This window comes from Clupea harengus, chromosome 11 (genome assembly GCF_900700415.2).
Source record: "Clupea harengus chromosome 11, Ch_v2.0.2, whole genome shotgun sequence".
Lineage (NCBI taxonomy): Eukaryota > Metazoa > Chordata > Actinopteri > Clupeiformes > Clupeidae > Clupea > Clupea harengus.
In genome coordinates this window covers 6392504-6417739 of record NC_045162.1, presented here as the reverse complement: position 1 = coordinate 6417739, position 25236 = coordinate 6392504, and the positions used below count along the sequence as shown (strand labels likewise).

The 25236-nt window shown below is 43.4% G+C and overlaps 1 protein-coding gene across 1 annotated transcript; it reads left to right on the top strand.

Moving 5' to 3' along the window:
* Positions 1-2396: 2396 nt before the first annotated feature.
* Positions 2397-24965, top strand: smg5 (SMG5 nonsense mediated mRNA decay factor). Its single transcript, XM_031576583.1, has 22 exons — positions 2397-2926; positions 5042-5140; positions 5621-5744; positions 6136-6292; positions 7872-7961; positions 8304-8393; positions 8838-8916; positions 10106-10231; positions 11275-11343; positions 12268-12485; positions 12792-12929; positions 13174-14205; positions 14614-14783; positions 15068-15143; positions 16059-16234; positions 16782-16940; positions 17665-17724; positions 17912-18071; positions 18549-18639; positions 19372-19446; positions 20069-20207; positions 23362-24965. Exons 1-22 carry the CDS (start codon positions 2862-2864, stop codon positions 23443-23445), a joined length of 3477 nt encoding a protein of 1158 aa, XP_031432443.1. The 5' UTR covers positions 2397-2861; the 3' UTR covers positions 23446-24965.
* Positions 24966-25236: the final 271 nt, after the last annotated feature.

Below are 25236 nucleotides of genomic sequence, written 5' to 3'. Positions count from 1 at the left end.
AAATATGCACAGGCTTTAGTCAGCAATCACTGGCCCAGAGTGCATTTTCTACTGTGGTACTGAGGTAGTGGAGTCTGAAATCGATGGACTTGGTTTTATCATTTATATAATACTCCTGATCTTGAAATACTTACATTGAGATTTCCCAGTGCAGATATCAAAAACAAGTGACCGTTTTCCTCAAGTATACTGCAGGAATGAGTCATTTTTATTGATCATCCAGTTACTTTAAAGACAGTCTTTTGCCAGAACAACCTTTTGAAGAGCATTATCTTCCTGGACAACATAACAGAGGAGAAAAAAAACTGTTGTTTTACCTGCTCCCCCATTTCCCTTCTTTAAGGATTTGAACGTTGCTGTGACTTGTATCCTCCACCTCCTCTCACTGCAAGAGAGGAAGTGGATCCGATTCGATTTATTTTTCCTTTTGTCTCGACAATCGCCGTGGAGCTCTTCAGATGCGGACGATGACAATAACTCTTTGGATGTGTGAATCCAGTTGTTTTTCAGCGACTGGCCCCTGATATTACTCTGCTTTTAGTTTGGCTGCAGCGAGTCTGATCAGTATAGAAACAGAATTCTGGAGCCAGGTTTTCCGTTTCAAATACCTTGATTGATTTCTTTGTATGGACTCCGATGCCATGCAGCCTATATATTCCTCTGCTTCCTCTGTTTGCCACCAGAAAAAAAGTCTACACATCAAGCATAGAGAGAGATGATAAAAGTTGATGAGTTGTGGGTGAATGTGTGTGTATATACTGTGTGTGTACAGTCTGTGTGTATATACTGGGTGTATGTGTATATATGGTATGTGTCTGTGTATATACAGTTTGTTTGTATATGCAGTGTACAGAATGATTTTTTTCCTCAGTATTCTTATCTCTCTCTTTGTTTAATGAGAGTATATGTGGTTCAGGAGAAGACCTAGCAAACAAAGAGGCTAACAGAGGCAATTAAAACAACTTGGAAGCACTTTTTTGCACAGACCAAACGATCTGAGTCTGTCAGTGACATCATGTATCACCCTAAGTCTCCCTTATATTATGCCAGTGTCTGGCTTGCACTCATTTTTCTCATTGATTGAGGCATTTTCAAAGGGCCTTTGGGTGATCAAGCAATGTTTGTACATATATAGTATCTACAGTATATATAGAATATTAAGGAAAATATTTCCACTTGCATACATTCTCATTGCTATTACTCCTTGTAAGTGCTACGAGTATTTTTGATGGTTTGAGTTCTTTTTTTCCGTTCCCAATCAGTTGTTTCTGCAGTGCACTGCAATGCTTTGTTAGCTGGCCTCTGGCTTAGTTGCACTGGGCTTGGAGTTTGATTTGTGTGTACCACAAGCCCCATATCAAAAATGTTTTGCCACTGACCACCTCCTATATTGAGCCACTCATTATTTTGAGCAGGGTAGGCTTTCATTGCCAGTGTTACTTGCTGAGCAACTCTTCCACAGTGAAGATTGAGAAAAAGTGTTTATTTTTGCCCTTGTGCATGTATAGAGTGAATCATGAAGTGTGCCTCCTTCTAATGTGCCCTCATATGATCTTTTCTGTCCATTCGCCAGCCATATCCATGCTCTCTGACAAGCCATAAGCCCCCACCCCTTAAATATCATTTTTTAAATGGACAGACATTTGAGGATATTTTGTACATATAAATGGAAAGAGTGGTATTTCAGAGTGTATTGCCAATGTACATGGATTTGTTATGAATGTTGATATACTGATTATTGAATTATTGTAATAATATTAATATTATCATTATTACTACTATAATTGCTACTTTCATTTCATTCTTTAATTTATTTGATGCAGTGGATAATAATTCCCTCATTTCATTTTGAATAAGCTGGAATTTATATTTTTGGGTGGGTGAATCACAGAAATGAAAATAATAAAACAAATAAATAAAGAAATAATTAAATTCTTAACAAATCATGTCATATGACCTGTTTTTAAGTTTGTTTGCTCTCTCCTCAGCTCAGTTTTCATTTAATTAGCCTATATTGGTTTGCCAGAGGTTTCCCTCCCACTTGTCCTTAGAATGGGTAGAGGGGGTATATGCCTCTGCACAAGAACAACCTCTTACTGACACTCCAACAACAAAACTCTAGGCATATAGTCGACCAAAGTCCTTATTATGTCTCTGGGGCTACTCGTGCCATTCTTGTTTCCCACTTTCAAAACTCATAGGTGAACTGGCTTTTTAACTAAAAACATCTTGCCGAGTTTCAATGTTATGATAGATTTACACGTTTTAGACACAGAGATGGATATAGAATGTTCTGTGCATCTGTGTGTTTTCATCATAGGCACTTCTGATTATCTTATGGAGAGAAGAGGCAACCTCTCGATACCCTTCCACCCCCACCCGAACAGGTCGAAGGTGTAGCTGCAATTCTCGCGATGTTGTGTCCGCGACACTGTTTTGTGCGGAATAATGGCCGCTCTCGGAGCGATGCCTGGAACGGGGAACAACATAAGAACCACATTGGGGCGTGACAGCTGACCTACAACAAACTAAACAAGTTGGGCATCTTCTCCCCTACCCTGCCTCCGAACGGATGGGTAGAGGGGGTATATGCCAAGGGATTCAAGGAACAAGAAAGACACAGGTTAAGTGGTCAGTGAGAGGGAAACTAGCCAGTCTGGTAGCTAGCTGACTAGCATTAGCCCGTGAACGACACCTGCTAGCTAGCAAGCTAATCCGGCAAAACCTATTGCACTTAATGTTACCCGGTTAGCTAATATATTAGCTATATTTGCATTGCTTTGGTAGAGGTGAATATTTAGACATTACGACCGACTCAAGCTGGCCAGAAGACTGGTTGGAAGCCTGACATCTCCGCTAGTATGAGTGGACCTGGACAAGACGGCGAGCCAGAGGCTAAAGTCCTTCATATCAAGCGGCTATACAGGTGAGTGAGGCCGACAGCCACAAGTAACGCTAGCCTGTCAAAGCTGACAAGTGAGTAATAGCTAACCAGCTACCACCTATTACTTACATTTTCTACAAAAGCACAACCCGTTTTATGCCAACCAGATGGGGTGAGACGTCTCCATTGACCTAGCATATGTTGAACTGCTGAAAAGATGGGCCAGTAAATCAACAAGCATGTTCAGTAGCAAGCTAAAATCGGTATGGTTAGCTAGCTAGCATATGTTGCTGGGCGAGATAGCAAGCTAAAGTTACCTAGCATTCACAGAACAATACTCGATATGTTAATGTGATAGAAACCGCTACGCAGAGCTATCTAAAACATGGACACCACCAGCAATAATGTCTTGATAAGATAAGATAGGTGATTGATCCTGTATCTTGAAGATAAGGTAGCTAGCTATGTGATGCACAGTGCACATTCTGGTAGGTAACGTTAAGTGGCTGAACTAGACGTAAATTAAAGCGGTTTATTTATACAGTGTCCATGAAATAAGTGAATGTCAAACATCTCTTGAAAATATCAACGTGCAGTTCAGACTCCCATGCTATTTCTGTAGTTTACACATTTTCATCGTAGTTTGGATGATACCTAGGCACATACAATGTTCTGTATGCAGTGTTGGTGGGCCTACTCCAACGAACTGTCATGCTCTTCAGGTGTTTTGTAGACAATCCTTTCTGTATGGTACGTTAAGCCCACAGTGTGTTAACTGCTTTCTAAAAAAAGAGGTTCCCCAAAGTCTCTTTAATCTAGGCTCATTGAACAAACTGGGCCACACTATGGAGATATACCTTTCTGACATTAACCTGCAAGCCCAGGCGTTTCACAGATAATAGCCTCAAGAGTCATTGGGCGATTGAGATTGGGTGTCTGAGATGTCAGGCAGAGAATGCAGATGATGTTTCTGGCACAACACGGTGAAGGAGGACCAAAGTCATTTGTTTACAAATCTCTGTGTAGCACCAACTTGGTATGAGTGAGTTGCACAGTGTAGTTTTTAAATATAATTAGGCCGCAGAAACTACCCCTGAGCTTTTCATGAAAACAGCTGTGCTAATTCTGATTTCAGGGCTGTTCTTCTTGGACGAGTAGGCTCGTTTCACCTCTAACTGTGCTTTTAGCCGTAAGGTTGTATTAATAATAGCCTAGTAGATTTCTTGGCAAGGTGAGCAGCGCTTCGCTTACAGTGGAATTATTCCAATATGTGAATTAATTCCCTATAGGAATACTTTAATAAGCAAAGTAAAGACAAGGTTGGAGTTTTTGCAAATGGGATGTCATGTTTTGCAGATTAGTCATGTACAACAATCTGAAACCTGTTACCTCTAATTAATACATCAGGAAGGTAAATTAACTTTTATGTATTTCTTCTTCCTGAATGGACTACTGTGTAAAATTGTGGCAACATGGAATGTTGTGGTATCATAAGAAAGAACAAAATATAACTTGAGATTCTTGTGTCCACTGAATGCATTGAGGTGTTTCCCGCTTCTTTGAAACTAGGGAAGGATCTGTGCAGCATATCTGAACCTACTGACCTAGCTTGTGCAGCCAGATTGTATCTCAGATTAGATTTCACTGGAAATACTGTATTGAAAAGTGATTTTTCTTTCAGACTGGGTGTGCGGAAACAGTTTAGGGCATAAAAAGGAAAAATATACATTTGAAATCTAGATGTGTTTGAAGACGCTTTGAAGTGCTATAATTGGATTTGATTTATCATAAATTAAGGTCACTAAAGATGTGGAGATCTGAAAAGAACATTGCATACACCATTCTCGGAGGAAGACATGTTATGGTTCTTCTCCCCACTGGAGATCTTGTTTACCATTCGGTCTGCATAGCATCACATACTGTAATTCTTTTTTAAGTAAGGTTTCCATACTTTCCAGTTCATAAGGTCTCCCTAGTTTTGCCAGTTCATCATACAGAATACAGATCACCATGGTGATGGTGACCATGGCGATCTGTATTCCAGCGCAGCCTATTCTCTTTCACCTTACTGCTCAGCATCTCTCTTTGAATGTCATGGTGTTCTTGATGCCATTGAACTGGCTTCTGTACCCATTCTGTTCTTCCCTGGCTGATCAGGGCGGTGGTGGAGTCTGTGCACAAGTTGGATGTCATCATTGGCAGTAAATCATCCTACAGAGAGGTCTTCAAGCCAGAGAACATCAGCCTTCGCAACAAGTAAGCCCCACTCACTGAGCATTAGTAATCGCCGGACTGAGCGTTTTTTCGTAAACATTGTGTCGTTGCATGAACTTCTCATCATACCAAAATTGGCTATGAAAGAACTTTTTTTCTGGGTTACCTTGTGTTATGTGTGTGTAATGGCTTCAACTCAGATCAAGATGGAATCTGTCTATTGTATCCCATGGTTCCTGCTTGTTAGATTAAATGTGGTTGCTTGTGGGGAGACAGTGGTACAGGAGGTAGAGAAGTCGTTTAGTAATCAGAAGTTCTAGTTCGATTCCCTGTCGAAGCGTCCTTGAGCAAGACACTGAACCCCTAATTGCTCCTGATGTGCAGTGTGCCATCAGTGTGAAGTGTAAAATGTGTATACATCCTTGTAAGTCGCTTTGGATAAAAGTGTCTGCTAAATGACTTAATGTAAATGCTTGTAATGCCTCCTGAATGTCCTCTTTGTGTGTACGCGTGTTTAAACAGGTTAAGAGAATTGTGTGTGAAGCTCATGTTCCTTCATCCTGTTGACTATGGACGCAAAGCTGAGGAGCTTCTTTGGAGGAAGGTTTATTATGAGGTCATCCAGGTCATCAAGACCAACAAGAAGGTATGCCTTAATTTCACACTGTCTGCCTTTCTCCAGTGAAAAGAAATCCAGGAGGTATTAACATGTTTTAGAGCTTCAAGTTGTCTCTGAAGATAAATGTGAATTTGGGTAGAGTTTGTTTTGGGGGGAATTCAGTCCTACAGTGATAATATCACTGTTTTATCACCTTTTTGATGGTTCCTGGTTTGTTCACGGTCTCAATGAGAAAATGAATTGTAGCTTTCCCAGAGACTTGAACATTACTTATTTGGTACTAGCTTTCCCATTTTTGTTTAGTGTCCTCCAAATATTTCCACATTTTAGTACATGTGTTCTTTACCAGCCAAACACTATGTACTGTCTAGGGTTCAAGACAGAAGATAGATAGATTTACCTTGGTCTTGTGTTGCAGCACATTCACAGCCACAGCGCACTGGAGTGTGCCTACAGAACTCACCTGATCGCAGGGGTGGGCTTCTACCAGCACCTCCTGCTCTACATCCAGTCCCACTATCAGCTGGAGATGCAGGACTGCATCGACTGGACGCACGTCACCGACCCCCTCATCGGTTAGAGAGCGCCACTCGTGTCATGTGTTTTTGAACCAAGACTAGGTGTGATGTAGGGCTGAACGATTTGGGAAAATAATCTAATTGCGATTTTTTTCCCCAAAAAATATTGCGATTGCGATTTAATATGCGATTTTTTTTATTTTATCCAAAAATTTTTCCCCAACAAATCATAATGAATGCTTTAAATATGATCAACACAATATTAGATACATTTAGTGTAAAATATTATTTCCCACATTTTACATTTTTATTTAACCCATTGAAGTCCACGCTCCCTGTGCAGGGATATGGTGGTTTTTATGGGGAATTGCTTTTAAAGCTCAGCCAGTTTTTGTCGGAGAGACATAGAAATTACACCCCCAGAAACCTTGAACCCTTTTCTTTTCAAATTTACACAGTTTGAAACAAAAATATAAATAAGCACTTTGTAAGGAGAATAGGACTAGTCTCTTGCACTTTTCAGTCTCTGAGTGAGGTTTCAGCTCCTAACGACCCGCCCATTAGCAAATGACAGCTATTCATATGATAAGGGTATGGTAATTCAGTGATCTCTATTGGGCCATGGTGTGTCAAGAAATCCTGTGGGGGGTACGGGCCACAAAGACATTCCAGGGCCATTAGGTAAAGGCCATTGTTCTTGTCTGAGGTGTCCCAGGTGTGTTTACACCTAACTCATCAATATGCATTTGTAGGGACACTTGTTTTGAAAAGGTACAGGTCACTCTAAAATTATAAATATATAGTAGTGAAACCACACACACTTTCTAAATGCTAAACTCACCTTTGTAAAACTAACACTTATGTTTACAAAGTTCAGAGTTCAAAAGCCTTGCTCCAAAATCTTTACAATGTATTTTTTGTACAAAGTCTGAGCACCTCTGAAAGTATGTTTTTGGAAGGGTTTGTTTAGATTTGATTTAAATTAAATCTTTTTTTACTACATTCCTTTCATTCCCATGTTATTATTGCTGAGGTATTCTAGAATATAATCATACATGCCACTTTTGCCTCAATGTTTTTAGTTAGGTGAAATATACAAAAATATCAAGGCATGGCAGACTACCTAAGAGAGTGAAAAACAGGCTCGGACTCAGTAGTGTTAACTGCTCATTACAGCAAATAGGTGGCTTTGCCACTGTGCATTTAAGTAATTTAAACAAAGTCATTGTAAGAATAAACACAAGGCATGCACTTTTTAAACACTGTGTGCAAAATTTACCATCTTAAGAAAAAGATTTTTTTTTAAGACCACGTTTTTAATCACAAACGTTTTTAATCGCGTTCTATCATATCGCGATTTAAATCGCAAATGCAATTAATCGTTCAGCCCTAGTGTGATGTACATCCTGATTAACCCAGGAGTGCCCTAGTCAATTAAATATGCTGCAGATGATTACATTAGGAGGACTGTGCAGGTCTGTCATCTCTTTAGTTATGGACTATGTGGTCCTGTTTGTGTTCTAGTGACTCATTAGTCATTATAAGTACACTAATACTAACTGAAAATGCCTGTCTAGACACATATGGATTCCGTAAGACCTGTTTTCAGATCTTTGACCCGTGCTCTGTACTACAGGTCGAAAGAAGCCAGTGTCCGCCTCACCCAAAGAGATGGAGTGGGCTCAGATGGCATGCCACAGATGCCTGGTTTACCTGGGAGACCTTGGTAAGTGCCAAAATGAGAGTGAGTGACAAACCATACTACAAGTGACATACCCTACTCGTGACCATACTAGTGGTAATAAATATGAATTCATATTAGGCTGGTAAGCCAAGGCTTTGATAGTCCAGAGGTCATGGGCTCAGTTACCAGTTAACACAAAGTTATTGAATATAAGCCTTCTGTAATCTGTGTAAGCTACTTTGCATACAGTCATCGGACTGATATTAATGTAAGTTTCAACACAGTGGCTCTACAGGTGTCATTGGCCCAGGTGTGTCATGTTTTAAAAGTCCGTAAAGTTGAGCTTGTTTGAATGCTGATGGCTGGTTCTGTTGAATTTTGCAGCACGCTACCAGAACGAACTGGCCGGGGTAGAAGCGGAACAGCTGGCCGAACGTTTTTACCACCAGGCTCTGTCTGTCTCGCCACATGTCGGTGAGTGGGGCATTAACATAGCCCCTTGGGTGATGCGATGGTGGGCAAGCAAGGTTGGGTCCATGCCAAGGGATTGCCCTGGCAGACCATCAGTTGAGGATCATTGTGTCTAATTACATTTTGTGAAAATGTACCAGCAAGTAGAGAAATGTTAAAGTAAACATTTAACATTTCATTTCAACATTCAGTATTTTTTGTCTCTGGAAAATGTTATATTGTTTTAAAGAAACACATGGGTTCCGGCCTTGTATATTACACACGTGGTTGGTTGTTACTTTAAATATGTGCTCTGGAGTTGGGGCCTTGCAAGGATATGTCCAAGTATAAGCACAGATATGTATTATTTTTTCTCTATCCATTTAATCAGTAAGGCCATTTTATGTTCTTTCTGTACCTAAAACACTTTTGTCATCCTGGTCACTTTAGTTTCATTTTGTGTCTCAGGAATGCCTTTTAATCAGCTGGGCACGTTAGCGGGTAGTAAATACTACAACGTTGAAGCCACATACTACTACCTACGCTGGTGAGTAGACAATTCCACCAAAACCTCAAAATCAAAATGCATTGGTGCCTAGAAAGAACAACTTCTACACTACCCTCATGGGGCCCTCATTTAAAAGATGCGCACAGCAGGTTCCTACGCGCAACAAAGAAAGCTATCACCCAAAGCTACTTTGATGACTAGAGCACATTTCATTTGGTAATTTCATAAAATGCACACAGAGGAAAGCGCCTTCGAAGACGGGCCTTTGCCTCACTTGAGGGTGTGATCAAAAAGGCAGCCGTTTCATGTAAATTGTGTTGAGGAAGGCATTTTGTAACTTCCTTCTTTGAAATGTAATCTGTATCTATGTTTTCAAAGCATGCACATCTAATCTAATCTACACAGGTTGACGGCATAGTATTGACCACAGAGTTAATAAATTGACCAATCATATATATACACACACATTTTGCTTTTCTCCACCGCATAATGGCTATGTGACTATTTTCCCTTAAGTAAATTATACTACCCATCCTCACTTACCTTTCCACTTTATTCTACATAAATCATTTCCAAACATATTTAGTCATTTCTCAATGACAATATTACAGCTTAAATATTTCCAGAACATGCACTGATGACTGTTGGGCTTGAACCAAACAAATGTTAAGTGGCTTGTCATCACAGGACATGTCAAGAATTCCCGTTGGTATTATTGGCTCAAAAGACACGACATCACTGACTGGCCCAATGTTTCATCTGCCCCACAAAAGCTTTACTCTAGCGTCCTATGAGTGCATGTGCAGATGACGATTCTTCTGGACTCCTCCCATTGATGTTATTATGTCACACGCATGACACACAGTTGTTGCCCTTTCAGGCTAGGGGTCATCCTGTCAGTGTCAGCTTATCACATAAGAACAGAAAAAAATCATTTCATTTTTTTTTTTTTATCCATCAGAGTTTTCAGTGGGTAGAAATAAGGGATTTAGGTCGTCAATAATGTCTGATGTTGAATTACTGTAGAAGAATGACGTTTGAAGAATTACGTTTTATTCAAGGTTCAGTTTCAGGGGGTTTGTCCTGAATTTCTTTGTGCCCTAAAATCTTGGTAAAACTACCGTTTTGACACTGATGTTTTCCCTGAGTAGCTCAGTGCAAATGAAGCCGCATTGGGTTGAATTCCAATTTAATGGTCGGATCTACTTGAATGCTCCCTGTCTTGTAGCATACAGTCGGAGACTCCTTTCGAGGGAGCGTACGGGAACCTGAAGCGCCTCTTCGACAAGGCAGCTAAGATGTACCACCAGGTGAAGAAGCAGGAGATGAAGAAGCTGTCTCCCTCAAGGCAAAGGTGAGGGATGGGGGGGGGGGGGTGCTCTCTTGTTCACTCTCTTGTTGCTCTCTTGTTGTCTTGGTTGGGCTAGAAATGATCTTTACAGACATTCTCATTTGAACTATGTTGTGTGGGCATCAATCTCCACTTTCACACATACTTCCCGGTAAATTACTGGGACAACCTTTCAGGCACCGCTAGTGATTTTCACTATTCATACATACAGCTACATTCAGGAACATTTCCCTCTCGTGCCTTTTCACACGACATGGAAATGCTGTAATAGATGGGGCAAGGAACAGTCCAGCAGATGGCGCTAATGCAACACTTTATGCATGGCAACCGCCATAAATCTCAACAGAAGATAATGATGACAAGGCTGGATGTACGTGTAACTTATGCTGTGATCGCATACTACAGCATCTCTAAGCGTTCCTGACAGCTGCCTAAGAGGAGCTCCATTATTTTGGAATCTGTCCAGTCTCCAGCCGCCATTGTTGATACAGAGCCATAACCGCAAGGACAACTGTAAACACGCATAGACTGTAAAAGAGGAAACACTTAATCAATTAAGTCATCAGCGGCGTCCTGTGATTGGTTCGCTCACTACATGAAAACGTCTTGCGTCAGACGGACCTTCAGGTGCTTGTCCCTGCAATGGAACTGCTTTCATTCACAACACCGCCATACAGGCATTTTCCCTGAAATGCTATGCTAAGTCTTGAGGTGGGCAGTTGGGAGTATTTGAGGGTACAGATTTTCCTGAATATCGATCCCTGCTCCCATTCATACATGACCTCATGACGTAAATGTCCAGGAACATTTCAGGGAGAGACTGCATGTGTGAAACACAGTAAATGCTCTCAAATGTAAAATTTGAGATGACCTTTTAAAGTCTAGCTTTACCCTCCATACCCGTACACTTTTCATCTACCAATCGCTTCTGTGACTTTATTTCATGTTTGTACCATCTGTTTTATACAGAACTATCCATACCTGACCCCAGGTTTGGTATTGGGTTTTAAAGAGTCTGACATCCTTGTCTTGTTCTGCCACACTAGGTCCAAAGACATCAAGAGACTCCTGGTGAGCTTCATGTACTTGCAGAGTCTACTGCAGCCCAAGAGCAGGTATACCACCCATTCTCAAACGCCACATCAACCTTTCTTAGCAAACTTGATCCAAATTGATTTATCGTTGCGTGAATGCACAGTATATTCACATAAGAAACGTAAATGTTGTGCGCTGTTGTCCTGTGCGACATTATTACCACCCATTCTCAAACACCATGTCAACCTTTCTTAGCAAACTTGATCAAAATTGATTTATCGTTGAGTGAATGCACAGTATATTCACATAAGAAAGGTAAATTGATATATCATTGTGTGAAAGCACAGTATATTTAAATAAGAAAGGTACATTGATTTATCGTTGAGTGAATGCACAGTATATTTACATAAGAAAGGTACATTGATTTATCATTGAGTGAATGCAGAGTATATTCACATAAGAAAGGTAAATTGATATATCGTTGAGTGAATGCACAGTATATTCACATAAGAAAGGTAAATTGATTTATCGTTGAGTGAATGCACAGTATATTCACATAAGAAAGGTACATTGATTTATCGTTGAGTGAATGCAGAGTATATTCACATAAGAAAGGTAAATTGATATATCGTTGAGTGAATGCACAGTATATTCACATAAGAAAGGTAAATTGATTTATCGTTGAGTGAATGCACAGTATATTCACATTAGAAAGGTAAATTGATTTATCGTTGAGTGAATGCACAGTATATTCACATAAGAAAGGTACATTGATTTATCGTTGAGTGAATGCAGAGTATATTCACATAAGAAAGGTAAATTGATATATCGTTGAGTGAATGCACAGTATATTCACATAAGAAAGGTAAATTGATTTATCGTTGAGTGAATGCACAGTATATTCACATTAGAAAGGTAAATTGATTTATCGTTGAGTGAAAGCACAGTATATTCAAAGAAACGTGAATGTTGAGCGCCGTATCCTGCGCTGTTGTCCTGTGCAGCATTATTGAGGCGGAGCTGACGGCGCTGTGCCAGTCTGTGCTGGAGGACTTCAACCTGGTGCTCTTCTACCTGCCCGCGCCCCCGCTCGCTGCGCTGTCGGCCGGCGAGGAGGAAGAAGAGCAGCAGCACGACACCGGCTGCTCCGTGCTGCCCGACACCCTCGTCTTCAAGATGGTGGTCACCTGCCTCATGGTGGTGCACAACCTCAAGAGAGGAGGTGAGGGAGGAGGAGGAGGAGGAGGAGGAGGAGGTGGTGGTGGTGTCATCCCTGCTTGTCCCTTTTACTGTTCTTTCACCTCCCTTTTCAGCTCTCATTTCCATTTCCGTTGTCTCCCATTTTGTCTCCCTGCTCCCCATCTCAAGCTTGTAAACTGTCTTCCCATTTCTTTCAATCTTCTTCAGTCTCTCTCTCTCTCTCTCTCTCTCTCTCTCTCTCTCTCTCTCTCTCTCTCCCTTTCTGTCTGTTCCTTTCTTTCGCGTTGAAGAATCTGCACTTACACGGTCCTCCTCCTCTGTGTCTCAGGGTCCAAGCAGTACAGTGCCTCCATAGCCTTCACCCTGGCTCTCTTCTCCCACCTGGTCAACCACGTCAACATCCGCCTGCAGGCAGAGCTAGAAGAGGGGGAGATCCAGGTACCCGCCCTGCGCACGGACAACGCCGGTAAGAGCCAAGAGCGGCCTCAGCTGCTGTCAGGTGTTCATTTCTGTCAAGAGGTTGTATGGCGGGCAGGAGAGCATGTTTTTTTTTGACTAATGTGCCATTCATTTTATTTGTGCATGTTTGGAAATGTAACGGTACTTAACAAGTTTTTCTCTTTTTTTTTTTTATGAAAGTGAAGCATTTGAAGTTAAGCAAGCATCAGTTCCCCTGATTTTATCTGTGCTTTCATTTTTCCCATCTCCAGATGACCCTGAGGTGAGAGAGGCGTCCATCACCACTGGTCCTGAGGAGCGAGTCCTCCACAATGGCTCACTAGAGGACGAGGAGGAGGAGGAGGAAGAGGATGAGGAGGAAGATGAGGGCAAAGGCAGCAGGGAGGACGGCCAGAACGCGGGCGGAGCCCAACGTGACGGGCCCAGGAGGAACGCCGCATCCCAGAAGCCCGGGGCGGCTGGCAGTGCTGCCAGCGGCGACAAGCTAAAGCCGAAGAGGAAGTTCTCGCGCCTCTCCATGATGCGGCGGCGCCGCTGTGCCCGCAAGCAGGACGAGAGCGACCTGAGCGAGGGTTTCCAGAGCGACGAGGAGGAGGACGATGATGAAGAGGACGGCGGCCGGCGGAGCGTGGACGAGCCCCTGGGGGTTTCCTCGGGGGCGACGGTGAACCCTCCCGCCTTGGGGGGGAAGGAGGGCAGGAGACCTCCTCTCACGGGGGCGCCCAGCTGGGAGAGCGGCACTGACGAGGAGGAGGAGGAAGAAGAGGAGGAAGAGGGCGGCACGGCCTTCGACGTGGAGACCGACTCGGACATGAACAGCCAGGAGTCGCGTTCCGACTTGGAGGACATAGAGGACGGCAGCGGGCATGAAGCGCACGAGGAGGGAGAAAACGAGGAAGATGATGTTGACGACGAAGACCAGCAGCAACAGCAGCCCCAACAACAACAACCACAACAGCAGCAGCAACCGCAACCACCACAGCAGCAGCAGCCGTCGCGGGAGGAAGGTTCCGGAAGCCCCCTGGTCACGAACGGTCCCTTACTCTCCAGCGACCTCAGCATCAGTAGCAACCTGCAGGCCATGTCCTCGCAGCTCTTCCAGGCCAAACGCCACTTCCGCCTGGCGCCCACCTTCAGCAACGTGATGATTCGGCCACAGAGCACGCCCAGCCCTGCGCCTGACTCCGCCCCCGACTCCGCCCCCTCACCCCAACCCCCTGTCCTTCCTGAAGACGTGCCTAGCAACCTTGGTCCTGGCACAGCCAATGGCACGAATGATAACGGTAATAATAACAAAGAATGCCTCTTTCCTTTTCATTTCTGGGGCATTTTCCTTTCACCAACATAGACACAGAATGGAGTTTAACCCTTAAGTCTAACCGTAACCCTAGCAACATTGGTCCTGGCACAGGCAATGGCACTAATGATAATGGTATGCCTCTTTCCTTTTCCTTTCTGGGAGTCCTCACCAGTCTGTGGTCAGGTCTCTCCACTCTCTAGACACCTAGAGTCAAATAACTAATTAAATAATTAGTGGCCCTTTTACTCAATCAGGTGTTCATAATACCAAGGGCATAGTTTAGAAGAGACCATACAAGCGGAGAGTTGTGTGGATTATTGCCTGAGATGTCTTGTATGGGGAAGTGTAGTAGGAGGTGCAGCCTTCTAATTCACCTGGTGTTGTCTTGTAGAGATGGACTCGGACTCCGAGGTCAGCGTACACAGCAACCACTCCGTCCACAGTGAGAAGACCCTCTCGGAGAGGCTGCAGATTCTGACCAATCAGGGGCTGATTCCAGTGGTGAAGGTCATTGTGGATTGGTTGAGGACGAACACAGACATCATTCTCATGTGTGCTCAGGTAAAATAAAAAAATAAATGCCCGATTGTAGTGTTTTTTTGTGTTTTTATAAAAGAGTTTTCCCCCTCCTCAGTCTTTGCTTTGCGTAGTGCCTGTATCAGAATTGAAACAAGTTGCGCAAAAGACCCCATAAAGTGCCAGTCAATCAGTATTATTAAAAATGGAAACATAGCTTTTAAAACAACACCCATTGTATTCATTCAGGGATTTAAATAGAAAGAAATCCACTTGAAATAAGCTTATGTGCTGTTCTTTTTATTCCCCCCCCCCCCCCTTTACCCCAGAGTTCTCAGAGCCTGTGGAACCGCCTCTCTGTGCTTCTCAATCTGCTGCCTGACGGGGCCAAGATGCTGGAAGCAGGTGAGCCTGACTGGATCCATTACTGTGGTCACCGCTCACAAGGCAGGCACTTAAGGCAGTGGGAGACGCGCTCTCTATTACAGCTGAGATGGAATAGTTTTCCACAGCCAGTCTGGCCCCGGTGCAGACTCACTCACAGACACAGCAGCGAGGCCATGGTTGAGAGGGGGTGCTATTGATCTCGTCTAATGACTGTTTATTTTTGTGCCTGTGTGCCTTTGGACTTGTGTGTGTGTGTGTGTGTGTGTGTGTGTGTGTTGTGTGTGCCTTTGGACTGGTGTGTGTTGTTGGCTTGGGCCTCTGTGGCCATATGGGTGATTGGAACTCTGGGAGTTTGTGTGTGTGTTGTGAATATGATGGTATGATTTGTGTGTGTTAGGTGAAAATTCACTCAAGTTATCTCAGGATTCCGGAGTTGTAGATCAGTAAATGTATTCAGCAACAATTGTCGGGCTCACTCACAGCACGAAGATGAAAGTGAAGCACAGGGTGGAACAGGCACAGTTCGACCCTTCTTATCACCTCTGTCCTCACCCAAACATGGACAGAAGGTTCCTTCTCTTATGCATATAGCTCTTACACATATGCAGACTAAGTGGCGTCAGCTCCTAATAATCTAAGTTACACACACACAGAAAAGCCATGTTCCTGCTTACATAAGCACATGATTCATACAAGGTCATTATTAATACAAGGCACTTGATTAATACATTCTTAAGTCATGAACAGTGTTTTTAAATTAATTCTATCAGTGTGTGTGTGTGTGTATTGGGTATGTAATATGATGTGTGAGTGTGAGATGTTTGTGTGATGAGATTATATATGTGTGTGTTTGTTGTGTATGTGATATGATGTGTGAGTGTGAGGTGTTTGTGTGATGAGATTATATGTGTGTGTGTGTGTGTTTATGTGCAGACCTGGGTGTGAGCCTGGAGGTTGGCATGCTGCTTGGCGAGTGTGAGCAGCCGGGGCTGGCGCAGACTCTTCTGCTGCCCGAGGACCTGGCCCTGCGCCACCTGCCCGCCCTCAGCCTGGCACACAGGCGCCTGGACTTCAGCGCCACCCGCCCATCTCTTAGCCCACTGCAAGAGGTAACCACAGGAACGCAACACACACACACACACACACACACACACACACACCCTGCAACACCTTCCCAAAAGCACATACTCATTGTTGGCACTGCCGATGCACTGTAGTACACTATCCTAAACTCTGCTTCAGCCAGGCTGACCAACTCTTAATGAAGTGAAGTAGAACTGCTCAGCTGACACCCCACTAGAACTTACATAATCACCAGCCTGAACCGTAAACACCGTTGCTATATACCCCAGCGAGGCATGGCAAGATTATTTCTATTTTTACGATTCGTAACTCAAGTGCTTTATAAATCCCACAAACACAACACTCGATACTGGAATGCAACAAATGCAATCGAATACTTGACTGAGATTTAAAAGTACACAGGTCAGACAGTCACCATACCACTCTTTCTGTAGCTCCCACACAAGACCACTAATAAACCTTCTGTTTAACCCCCTGTTCCCCTCCCCGCAACCTCTCCTGAACACTGTTTACTTACATTCTCTCTCTCTCACTCTTTCCCTCTCTCACATGTTCTCTACCTCGTCTTCCCAGAGTATGGTACGCTTGTGCTGCATCCGCAGTTTCGGCCACTTCCTCACCAGTCTCCAAGGCAACGTGCTGCACTTCAACCCAGAGGCGGGCATCTTCACCAGCATCAGCCAATCGGAACAGGACAACCTGGTCCAGCAGGCCAAGGCCCAGTTTCGCATGGTAAGGCAACAGGCCTGTCTGATTGGTCGAGTAATCTAACCAGTCACCCTGATGAGGCAACAGGCCTGTCCGATTGGTCGAGTAATCTAACCAGTCACCCTGATGAGGCTCTTCCTCATAACTTGTGCCTTCTTTGGCTCCTACTCTGGTAGTTGGACACATCCATTTTGTGTCTTGCATACTTTTAACTCCTGTCATAAATTGCACATGGCAGGGAATGTATTGGTGATTAAATATAACCACTGCATTGAATATTTAGTCTCCTGTATCAGGAAAGTGTTAGGATTGGACCTCCTTAATGTATTTGTTGATTTTGCTTGTAACTATTGAGTGCTGGACGGGATTCGTAAACGTACTCGGGTAATTGCTCTGCCACAGGAGTGTAATTATATCAAATAACAGCATCGTAACCCGTGCATTATGTTGCCTTCGTAAGAGGGAGAAAGACGATCGATAGGGGGTTTTACATTGAGATCAATGTGTGTAGCCTCCTACTGTAAATCTATGCCCTGAGCAGAGTTCATAATGTGGCCAGTCCTGAATTGGCATAATCCTCGTAACTCTGTCAGTCTAATGGGAGACCTTAGACTGTGGTTGTATTTCCAGTCGTCATGAGTGAATATGCTGGGCTTGAGCTAGTGGTGGGCTTAAATGTTCAATGTACATGCTCCATAAGGGAAGGTGTTTCTTAATGTGTGTGTGTGTGTGTGTGTGCTGTCTTCAGGCAGAGGACGAGGCTCGCAGAAATCGCCTGATGAGAGACATGGCTCAGCTGCGCTTACAGGTACTCTCTCCTCTCTCGGCTTCATCTCTTTTCTTTCCTTTTTTTTTGTCCTCCGTTTCCGTTTCCCCCTCCATAATTTCCTCCTCTTCATGGCTGTCCCCCCCTCTCTCTGTCTGTGTGTGTGTGTGTGTGTGTGTGTGTGTGTGTGTGTGTGTGTGTGTGTGTGTGTGTGTGTGTGTGGCTGCAGTTGGAGGTGTCTCAGCTAGAGGGCAGCCTGCAGCATCCCAAGGCTCAGTCGTCCATGTCTCCGTACCTGGTGCCGGACTCGTCATCACTGTGCCAGCACCTCCCCCTGCTCAGGCAGCTGGCCGCCAGCGGCTGCTTCATCATCATCATCCCCCGCACAGGTACACTTCGCCCAGCTGCACCCAGTCACCAGAACAGTCGTGTCACCAGTACAGCCACCTAAACACGCCCCACTCTGATACTGCTCTTTATGTCTCAGGAGCCCATATCTTTTTATCTTTAAGTGCAGAACTGGGTCTCACATCTCAGCATTGTCATTAGCACTAGTCACCGGAGTTCATCTCAAACTCTTTCCCACTTTCAAAGTCACCACAAGTATTAGCCTGGTATACAGCCTGTATACATTACCTCTGCGCGACTCTACTTTTCCACCATGTGTCCATTTCAGCATTAGAATCCATTTGATGTATTTTGGGGTCTTGCACTATGTCCGATATACAAGGAAGCTGTGGTGTTCTCTACTTGGGTCTAGAGTCTGACATTCGTTCGGTTTTGAGCACATTTCGTAATAGTCTGGCTGGCATTATGTAACACACTTCTAAGTTTTGAAGTGCGGATTTGTGTTTTTGTGTGTTTAGTGATCGACGGGCTGGACATGTTGAAGAAGGAGAACGCCGGAGCGAGGGATGGAATCCGCTTCTTGGAATCGGAGTTTCGCAAGGGGAATAGGTGTGGCGCAAATCTCAAAGCTGTGACTGTTGGATGACCTCCCCCATAACTGGTCTTGAGGAGTGTGTGTCTGTGTTACTGTGGAGGAGGAAGTCCTCTCAGAGGTCTCTCTCATGACCCAAATAGCATGCATGTATTGCAGTATGACTGTACGACTGAAGTTTGGACTTGGCTTAATGTTGTATTATCTCCAAGAGTGATGTTGCAGGATCACAGATAAACTTCATAGAAATTTTTTCAGCCTAATCTTGCCTCATACACCCAATTCCGATAAATTAATGTGATAGCATGGAGTTGAATTGTTGTGGAAAAGTTTCTTTTATAGCCCTTCAAGTTTGCAGCTCTGTCCTCCTCAAGATTGTGCACCTTCAGGGAAGCATACCGACACGGCTAACATTTGAGCCAGTGATATCTTGGGCAAATATATTCAATCACAGATAACTAGAGTAAATATATCCAGCCCCAGTAAAATACAGATTGATGTGTTCTAGAATGCCTGCATTTCCTGTGTCCAATGAAACCGCCCAGTTGAAAGACAAAGACTGTAAAAGTCTTAAACAGTGTTTTAGTGTTTGTCAAAACTACACTTCATGAGTCATCTAATGTGGTGCTGCTTTTTTTAAGATATGAAATGTTTTTTGAAGTCTGTGGTAATTGCGTCATTCTTCCCTTCCCCCCTCTCTGAAACACTCCCGCCTTTCTTCCGCCCCCCCCCCCCCCCCCCCCCCGTAGGTACATCCGCTGTCAGAAGGAGTCAGGGAGGAGTTTTGAGAGGGACAAGCTGAAGCGGCAGGACCCTGAGGCCTGGTGAGACCTGTACACCCACAATGCTTTGCCCCGTCACTCTACTTGCTGTTAAATCAAATGTCTGTGTTTTCTAGCGTGCACACAGGCATGCAGTCCCACTGTACCTCACTTATGCACCATGAGTCCATTTTACCTTTAGGGGTGTTAACCGGCTATTCAGATTAGCAAAAGACCTCGGGGAGGGTATGCAAACTCGGAGTAGGACATTGCTTTTATGTCTCAAAAGGGGATTACCAAAATGTGGTGGACTTTTCTCTGTATGCATATTGTGAAGGTGCATGATAGTGGTGTCAGTCAATCTGTGGATTTTCGAGTGACACAGTTATGGCGGATCTTCGCTGCTGCTAAGCTGCTTATGAGCCAGATGCTTCTCTTTTGCTCCCTGACACTGTCCTCTTGAGAGAGAGAGAGTGTGTGTGTGTGTGAACATTCATTTATTTGCTAGGAAATTATGAATATGACTCCGATGACAGCTGGGCCAAAACATTACATTGCAAAATTCTGATGCACACTGCCAGCATGAAGTATTGTTTAAAGTTATTTACAAAAAATCTCACACCAACAAGCCTCTTTAGTTCTCTTATTCAAATGTTGAATTTGACTTGTCTTTTTAAAATCCCAGGCAGCTGTATAAGATGGTGGACAGCTGCCGTCAGCTGACGGGATCGCAGAGCAATGGAGACGAGGAGACGGTTGGCATGGTGACCATCCTTACTGGTCACTCCATTTCCGAGCTGTCTGCTCGCTCTGCACCCATGAAGGTAAGAGATCTCACACACACACACACACACACACACACACACATTTTGACATGCATTCAGTGGCAGATCTGCGTATTTAATCAGGGGAACAGTAACCATTGAAGAAAGATCGTCCTCTTCCATTGTCTGAGTGCGTCATAATGAATGATTATATCTGAATGCATCAGTATGATAACCCAGCCAACCCAGTGTCAGTCATATTAGTGTGCATACATCTTTAGGGTGGCGGGAAGCAGCCTGTGTGGAACCAGGTCGGTTGTCTTAAACTCCGATAAATGCCGATAAATAAAAAAATCTGCAGAGGTGTGGATGTTGGATATAGTCGTGTTACCATATTCTTCTTTGACAAAGAACATTTGCATGTGCAAATCACAAGCCATCACTGCCCAATTTTTATTTATAATAAAAAAATATAATGTTGCCTTTATTAGAGAAGTTCTGCATCATGCCTTCATGTTTCTGTACTAGCAAGGAGGCACGAGCAAACCTGTGTTATGGGTTAATGCAATCAATCTGTCTTAGATATCACACAACACATATCTTGGCAGGCGTTAAAATAAAAAAATGAATGAAATGTTTGTTTTAAAAGGTTACGCCTCTTAAAAGACCCAATCACCTGGAAAGAGGTAGTGTAATTTGAGCAACCTCAATTATATGCAGTCAGCAGTAAACGGATGTCATCCATTCATGTGAATACACAATAATGACTTCTTGTTATTTCTAGAGTAAATCCTTTCTTGGCACGGCCGCAAGGAAATGCAGAAAGATTGCATTTCGGTTGGTCAAGGTTCAAATCCATGTAGTCCAGTGTTTCCCAAACTTTTTACAGTCCCGTACCCATATATAATTTTCTTTTCATGATTGTAAGGAGCCCCCCCCCCCCGCCAAAACACTCACACACACACTTACCACAGGTTAATGAGATGAGTGTGCTTGAGAGGATGCACATAACTCTGAATTTGAGAAAGACTTAAATCGTTTTCTGTATTTTGTTTTCATGCTCGTCAGAGCTGAGAACCCACTCTCACATAAGTACGTCTTGCCAAAGGGCATCAAAGTCTTTTCACTGAGGTGCGTTATGTCGCGTTTGACAATGTCTGTCACACCGAGTTGATTTGCACACAAAAAAGCTAGTAGCTTGGCTAGCAACAACTCTACTACTGCTAACATCTTGATCCAAGGTAGACTTGGAAGAGCAACCTGGGTTGCTGTCGCTGGCAGGTGCATCCTCGATTGTAGGCCTTCTACTAGTAGTAGCGGTAGGTGTCTCTCTGGACCGGGGATTAACTCTTTTTTTTTTTAACCATTTCGTCTCTTTGCGTACCCCAGTTTGGGAAACACTGATGATCACTGCTGCCTTTGCGTTTTTTACACACGGTTCTTTCCAACCCTGCCCACTAGGGATGGGCGATCTGACGATTTTATATCATATATATTTATATACTTTTCAGGCAAATCGTAGAGGTCGTGGCATTTGATGTCCAGCTGATGTATCCAAACTTCACATAAATGGATGAGGATGCTGGTGCAAAAAATGAACTAGACGTCAGTAGTGTGTTATCTGTGAACTTCGTCGGGCAACGTTTTGCACTTCCAGAAGTAATACAACAACTCTTACCACTTATCTTGCCACTAAGAGTACTCCTAAGTAACACTAAAAGTTTTGAAAAAAAGGTTTTCTCCTAAATCCTGGTCAGATGAACTTTTACTAAGGAAAAGTTGCTACGGCTGACGTCAAGTCTCATGCACGCACTTGCTTTCAAAGATCGCTGTGATTGGTTGAGTGACAGGACTGTGCCAGTGTGCTTCATAGCCTACTACAAAGAACGATAAATGAATAAATTGTTAGGTGATAATTCACTCAAGTTACCTCAGGACTCCGGAGTTGCATATAAGTATATTTATTCAACAACAACAAGCTTGTCAGGCTCACCCACATCCTGGCAGGCCAGAGAGAGCCTGGGCTCACTCCCAGACTGCTGCAAACGAGAGAGAAGCAAAATAAAACACATCACACAAGGTTTATATAGAAAGAAGTTAGCGTTCTCTGACGCCAAAACACTTTGTCAGCAGCGATAACCACGTGGTGGGTCTCTGACGTCCGAGGTCATCTTACTATGCTTTTTGCAACATAATGCATCAGCAAGGCAGAAAAGAAGGACTACTAGTTTTTCTTATCAGTCCTTGCTTACACACACACACACACACACACACACACACACACACACACACACACAGAAGGTACATTTTTAAGCACATACACGGAGTTAGAAACGTCAGCAAGAGACAGACAGAGAAACATCATGATTCAGTTCACAAAGGCATATGATTATCAAACATACATACAGTACATACTTGATTAAAGTCAGAGTTTCACATTTCCTTATCAGAAATTAAAACAATGTACTAAGTATCGCTTATAATGTGAATATCAGTACTGATGCTTGCTCTTTGCTGTTCGTAAAGGTGAAAGCCCAGAAGACGCTTTTATCCGAAGCGATGTAAAGTCACTTTAATCCGAAGCGATGTAAAGGCACTTTTATCCAACGCTTTGTAAAGACACTTTTATCCAACGCTTTGTAAAGTCACTTTGCAACAATCGCAAACCTGGGTCAACGGCTTCCAAAGTGAAGACTCTAACCACTGCACCATGTTTTTTAGTGTGCTGTAGAACAACAACAATTAACACCATGTTTATTAGTGTGCTGTAGAACAACAACACATAACACCATGTTTGTTAGTGTTAATTTATTTACAGTATTTCTACAAGATTATTTTCAGCATGTATTCCAGTGCTTTGAAGTAGACCCTTCTAATATCTTCCTCAGCAGTGCTGATCAAATTCAGAAGAGAAATATGGCACACCATCGTTACACATTATTCCCACCTCATCCTGCACAGTCTGTCGGCCATTGCTGTCCAATGTTATGACCAGCTGTCCAGGGACGGCTGTATTTTTAGGTTCCCATTAGGTTCGATCCGTGTTAAATATTATGTCCAATGTATGTTAACGACTGTTCTAAGTTCTAGGTAACTGAGTTAGAGCTGTGCGTTATGTTTGGTAATGAACTATATTTCGTGAATACTAATCCATTTTCGTGTGTGTGTGTGTGTCTGTCTGTCTGTGTCTGTGTTTGTTGTTGCCTGGTAACAGGCTGCCATGGCAGCAGTGGCAGCAGCAGGCATGGAGCTGAAGAACGTGGTGGAGTTCTACCGGCAGTGGAAAGAGATGGGCTGAGGAAACTTGCTGCGTGGCTATTTCGGCTGAATCACACATCCACTCCCTCTCTCTCTCTTTTTCTCTCTCTCGCTCTCTCTCTCTCTCTCTCCCTCTCTCTCTCTGTCCTCATCCACTCTACTGCTCTGTCTGTATCTGCGTCTCCGAGACAACAAGCAAACATGAAGTCGAACCAGTTGAGAGAGCGCATATATATGACAGGAGTTCTGAGACTGCTGTGTGTATATGGCAGAGCACAGGAATAGGGAGAACTGGAGAAAGGATTTAAAAAATAAAACAACCAAGATGAAATATTTCGAGCGGATGAAACGAAACGCTGATCCTTCATCCATCTCTCACCCACAGAAGTGGAGTAAGAAGAGGGTTTGGGGAGGCCGTTCAGATATAAGTGTCCCTGGTTCAAACGTTTCAAACCCAACCAGGTCATGATTGAGGAGGCGAGGGTTAATAACCTAACGAGAGAGAGAGACGCACACACATACACATGCATATACACAACCTGAGGAGAAGACGTGATTACCAATATATATAAATATATATAGAGCGCAATGTTTATTTGTTTTTGTTTTTTTGTTTGTTTGTTTTCTTCCTTTTTACGAGTTCAGTGAGTTTTGGGTGCAGATCTGGGGTTGCGACTTTCCAGTCTGCTCCAGACGGGACCTGTGTCAAAGTGGTAGGGCGGCGGTGAAGGTGTGATTGCAGCCACTGTGTAACACAAGACACCACTGCTCCTTACTCCCCGACAGGAAAGTTCTGGAACCTGTACTCATGTTGGGCCCTTCGCGCCAGATCATGGCTCCTTTAGCACGAGTAGAACTCACCCAAGGAGTCAAGATAGAAGGATTTGCTCCTCTGTCGGGATTGGTTTCCTTTTTCCTTTGTGGCTTTTTCGTTTTTGTTTTTGTTTTGCTGTGTACTTTTTGTGACCAGTGACTTAATGTATTCAGTTATGTATGTATAGTGAGAAAAAGGGTTATGTAAGAAAAAAAAAAAACAAGAAAACCAACAAAAACATAAAGATGGATGGTTTTATGCGATTTTATTTTTGTATGTTGTACCGTTTTCTGTGTCTTGTCTTTCTTTTTTTGGGCCTTTGTAAACTGTGCCGAACACAGTGAGGGGAAGGGGTTAGAGGGGTGGGTCGGGCGGCTGACTCGATCATGTCTCCTTAAACAGTCTTGTGATCTGTCTGTTTCATGCTCTCATGAGAGAGGTCACCACAGAGGTCATAGCTCTGAATGATGATCACCTCTTAGCCCATTGCCATCAGCTCATCTGAAACCCCAGTGCAGTGCCGTCAGGTGTGGAGAAGGTTGTGTTCGACTCATTGAACACCCCAAAACCCCCTGTCGTTCCTCGCAGACCTACTAAACCGCAACATCTTCATCACCAGTTTCTCCATTAGCAACCACACAACCATACCCTACAACATCATTCCCGCCATGCACAGTGCAAAAGGAAAACAAATGTACGTGTGAGTTTCACGCATTCAACAATAAAAAAAACAAGACTTCATTTGAGTTCCTTGTCTGCTCGTCTTGTCTTTTAAGTATTCTTGTTCAGTTATTGATGCACATTTGCAGTTTTTGTAGTGCAGTTGAGCTAGATTTGCACTGTCTAAAAATGTATCTCAATAGGAATGAGCCAATACACAACAGTTTCCCTGTCTCAAGGGAATAATGTAATAACATTCAGTTACTATTCTACTAATAAAACCTTCAAAGCAGATACAAATGCTATTTTTCTGAACGTTGATATGTTCAAATATTGTCAAGATATCTTGATCTGCAG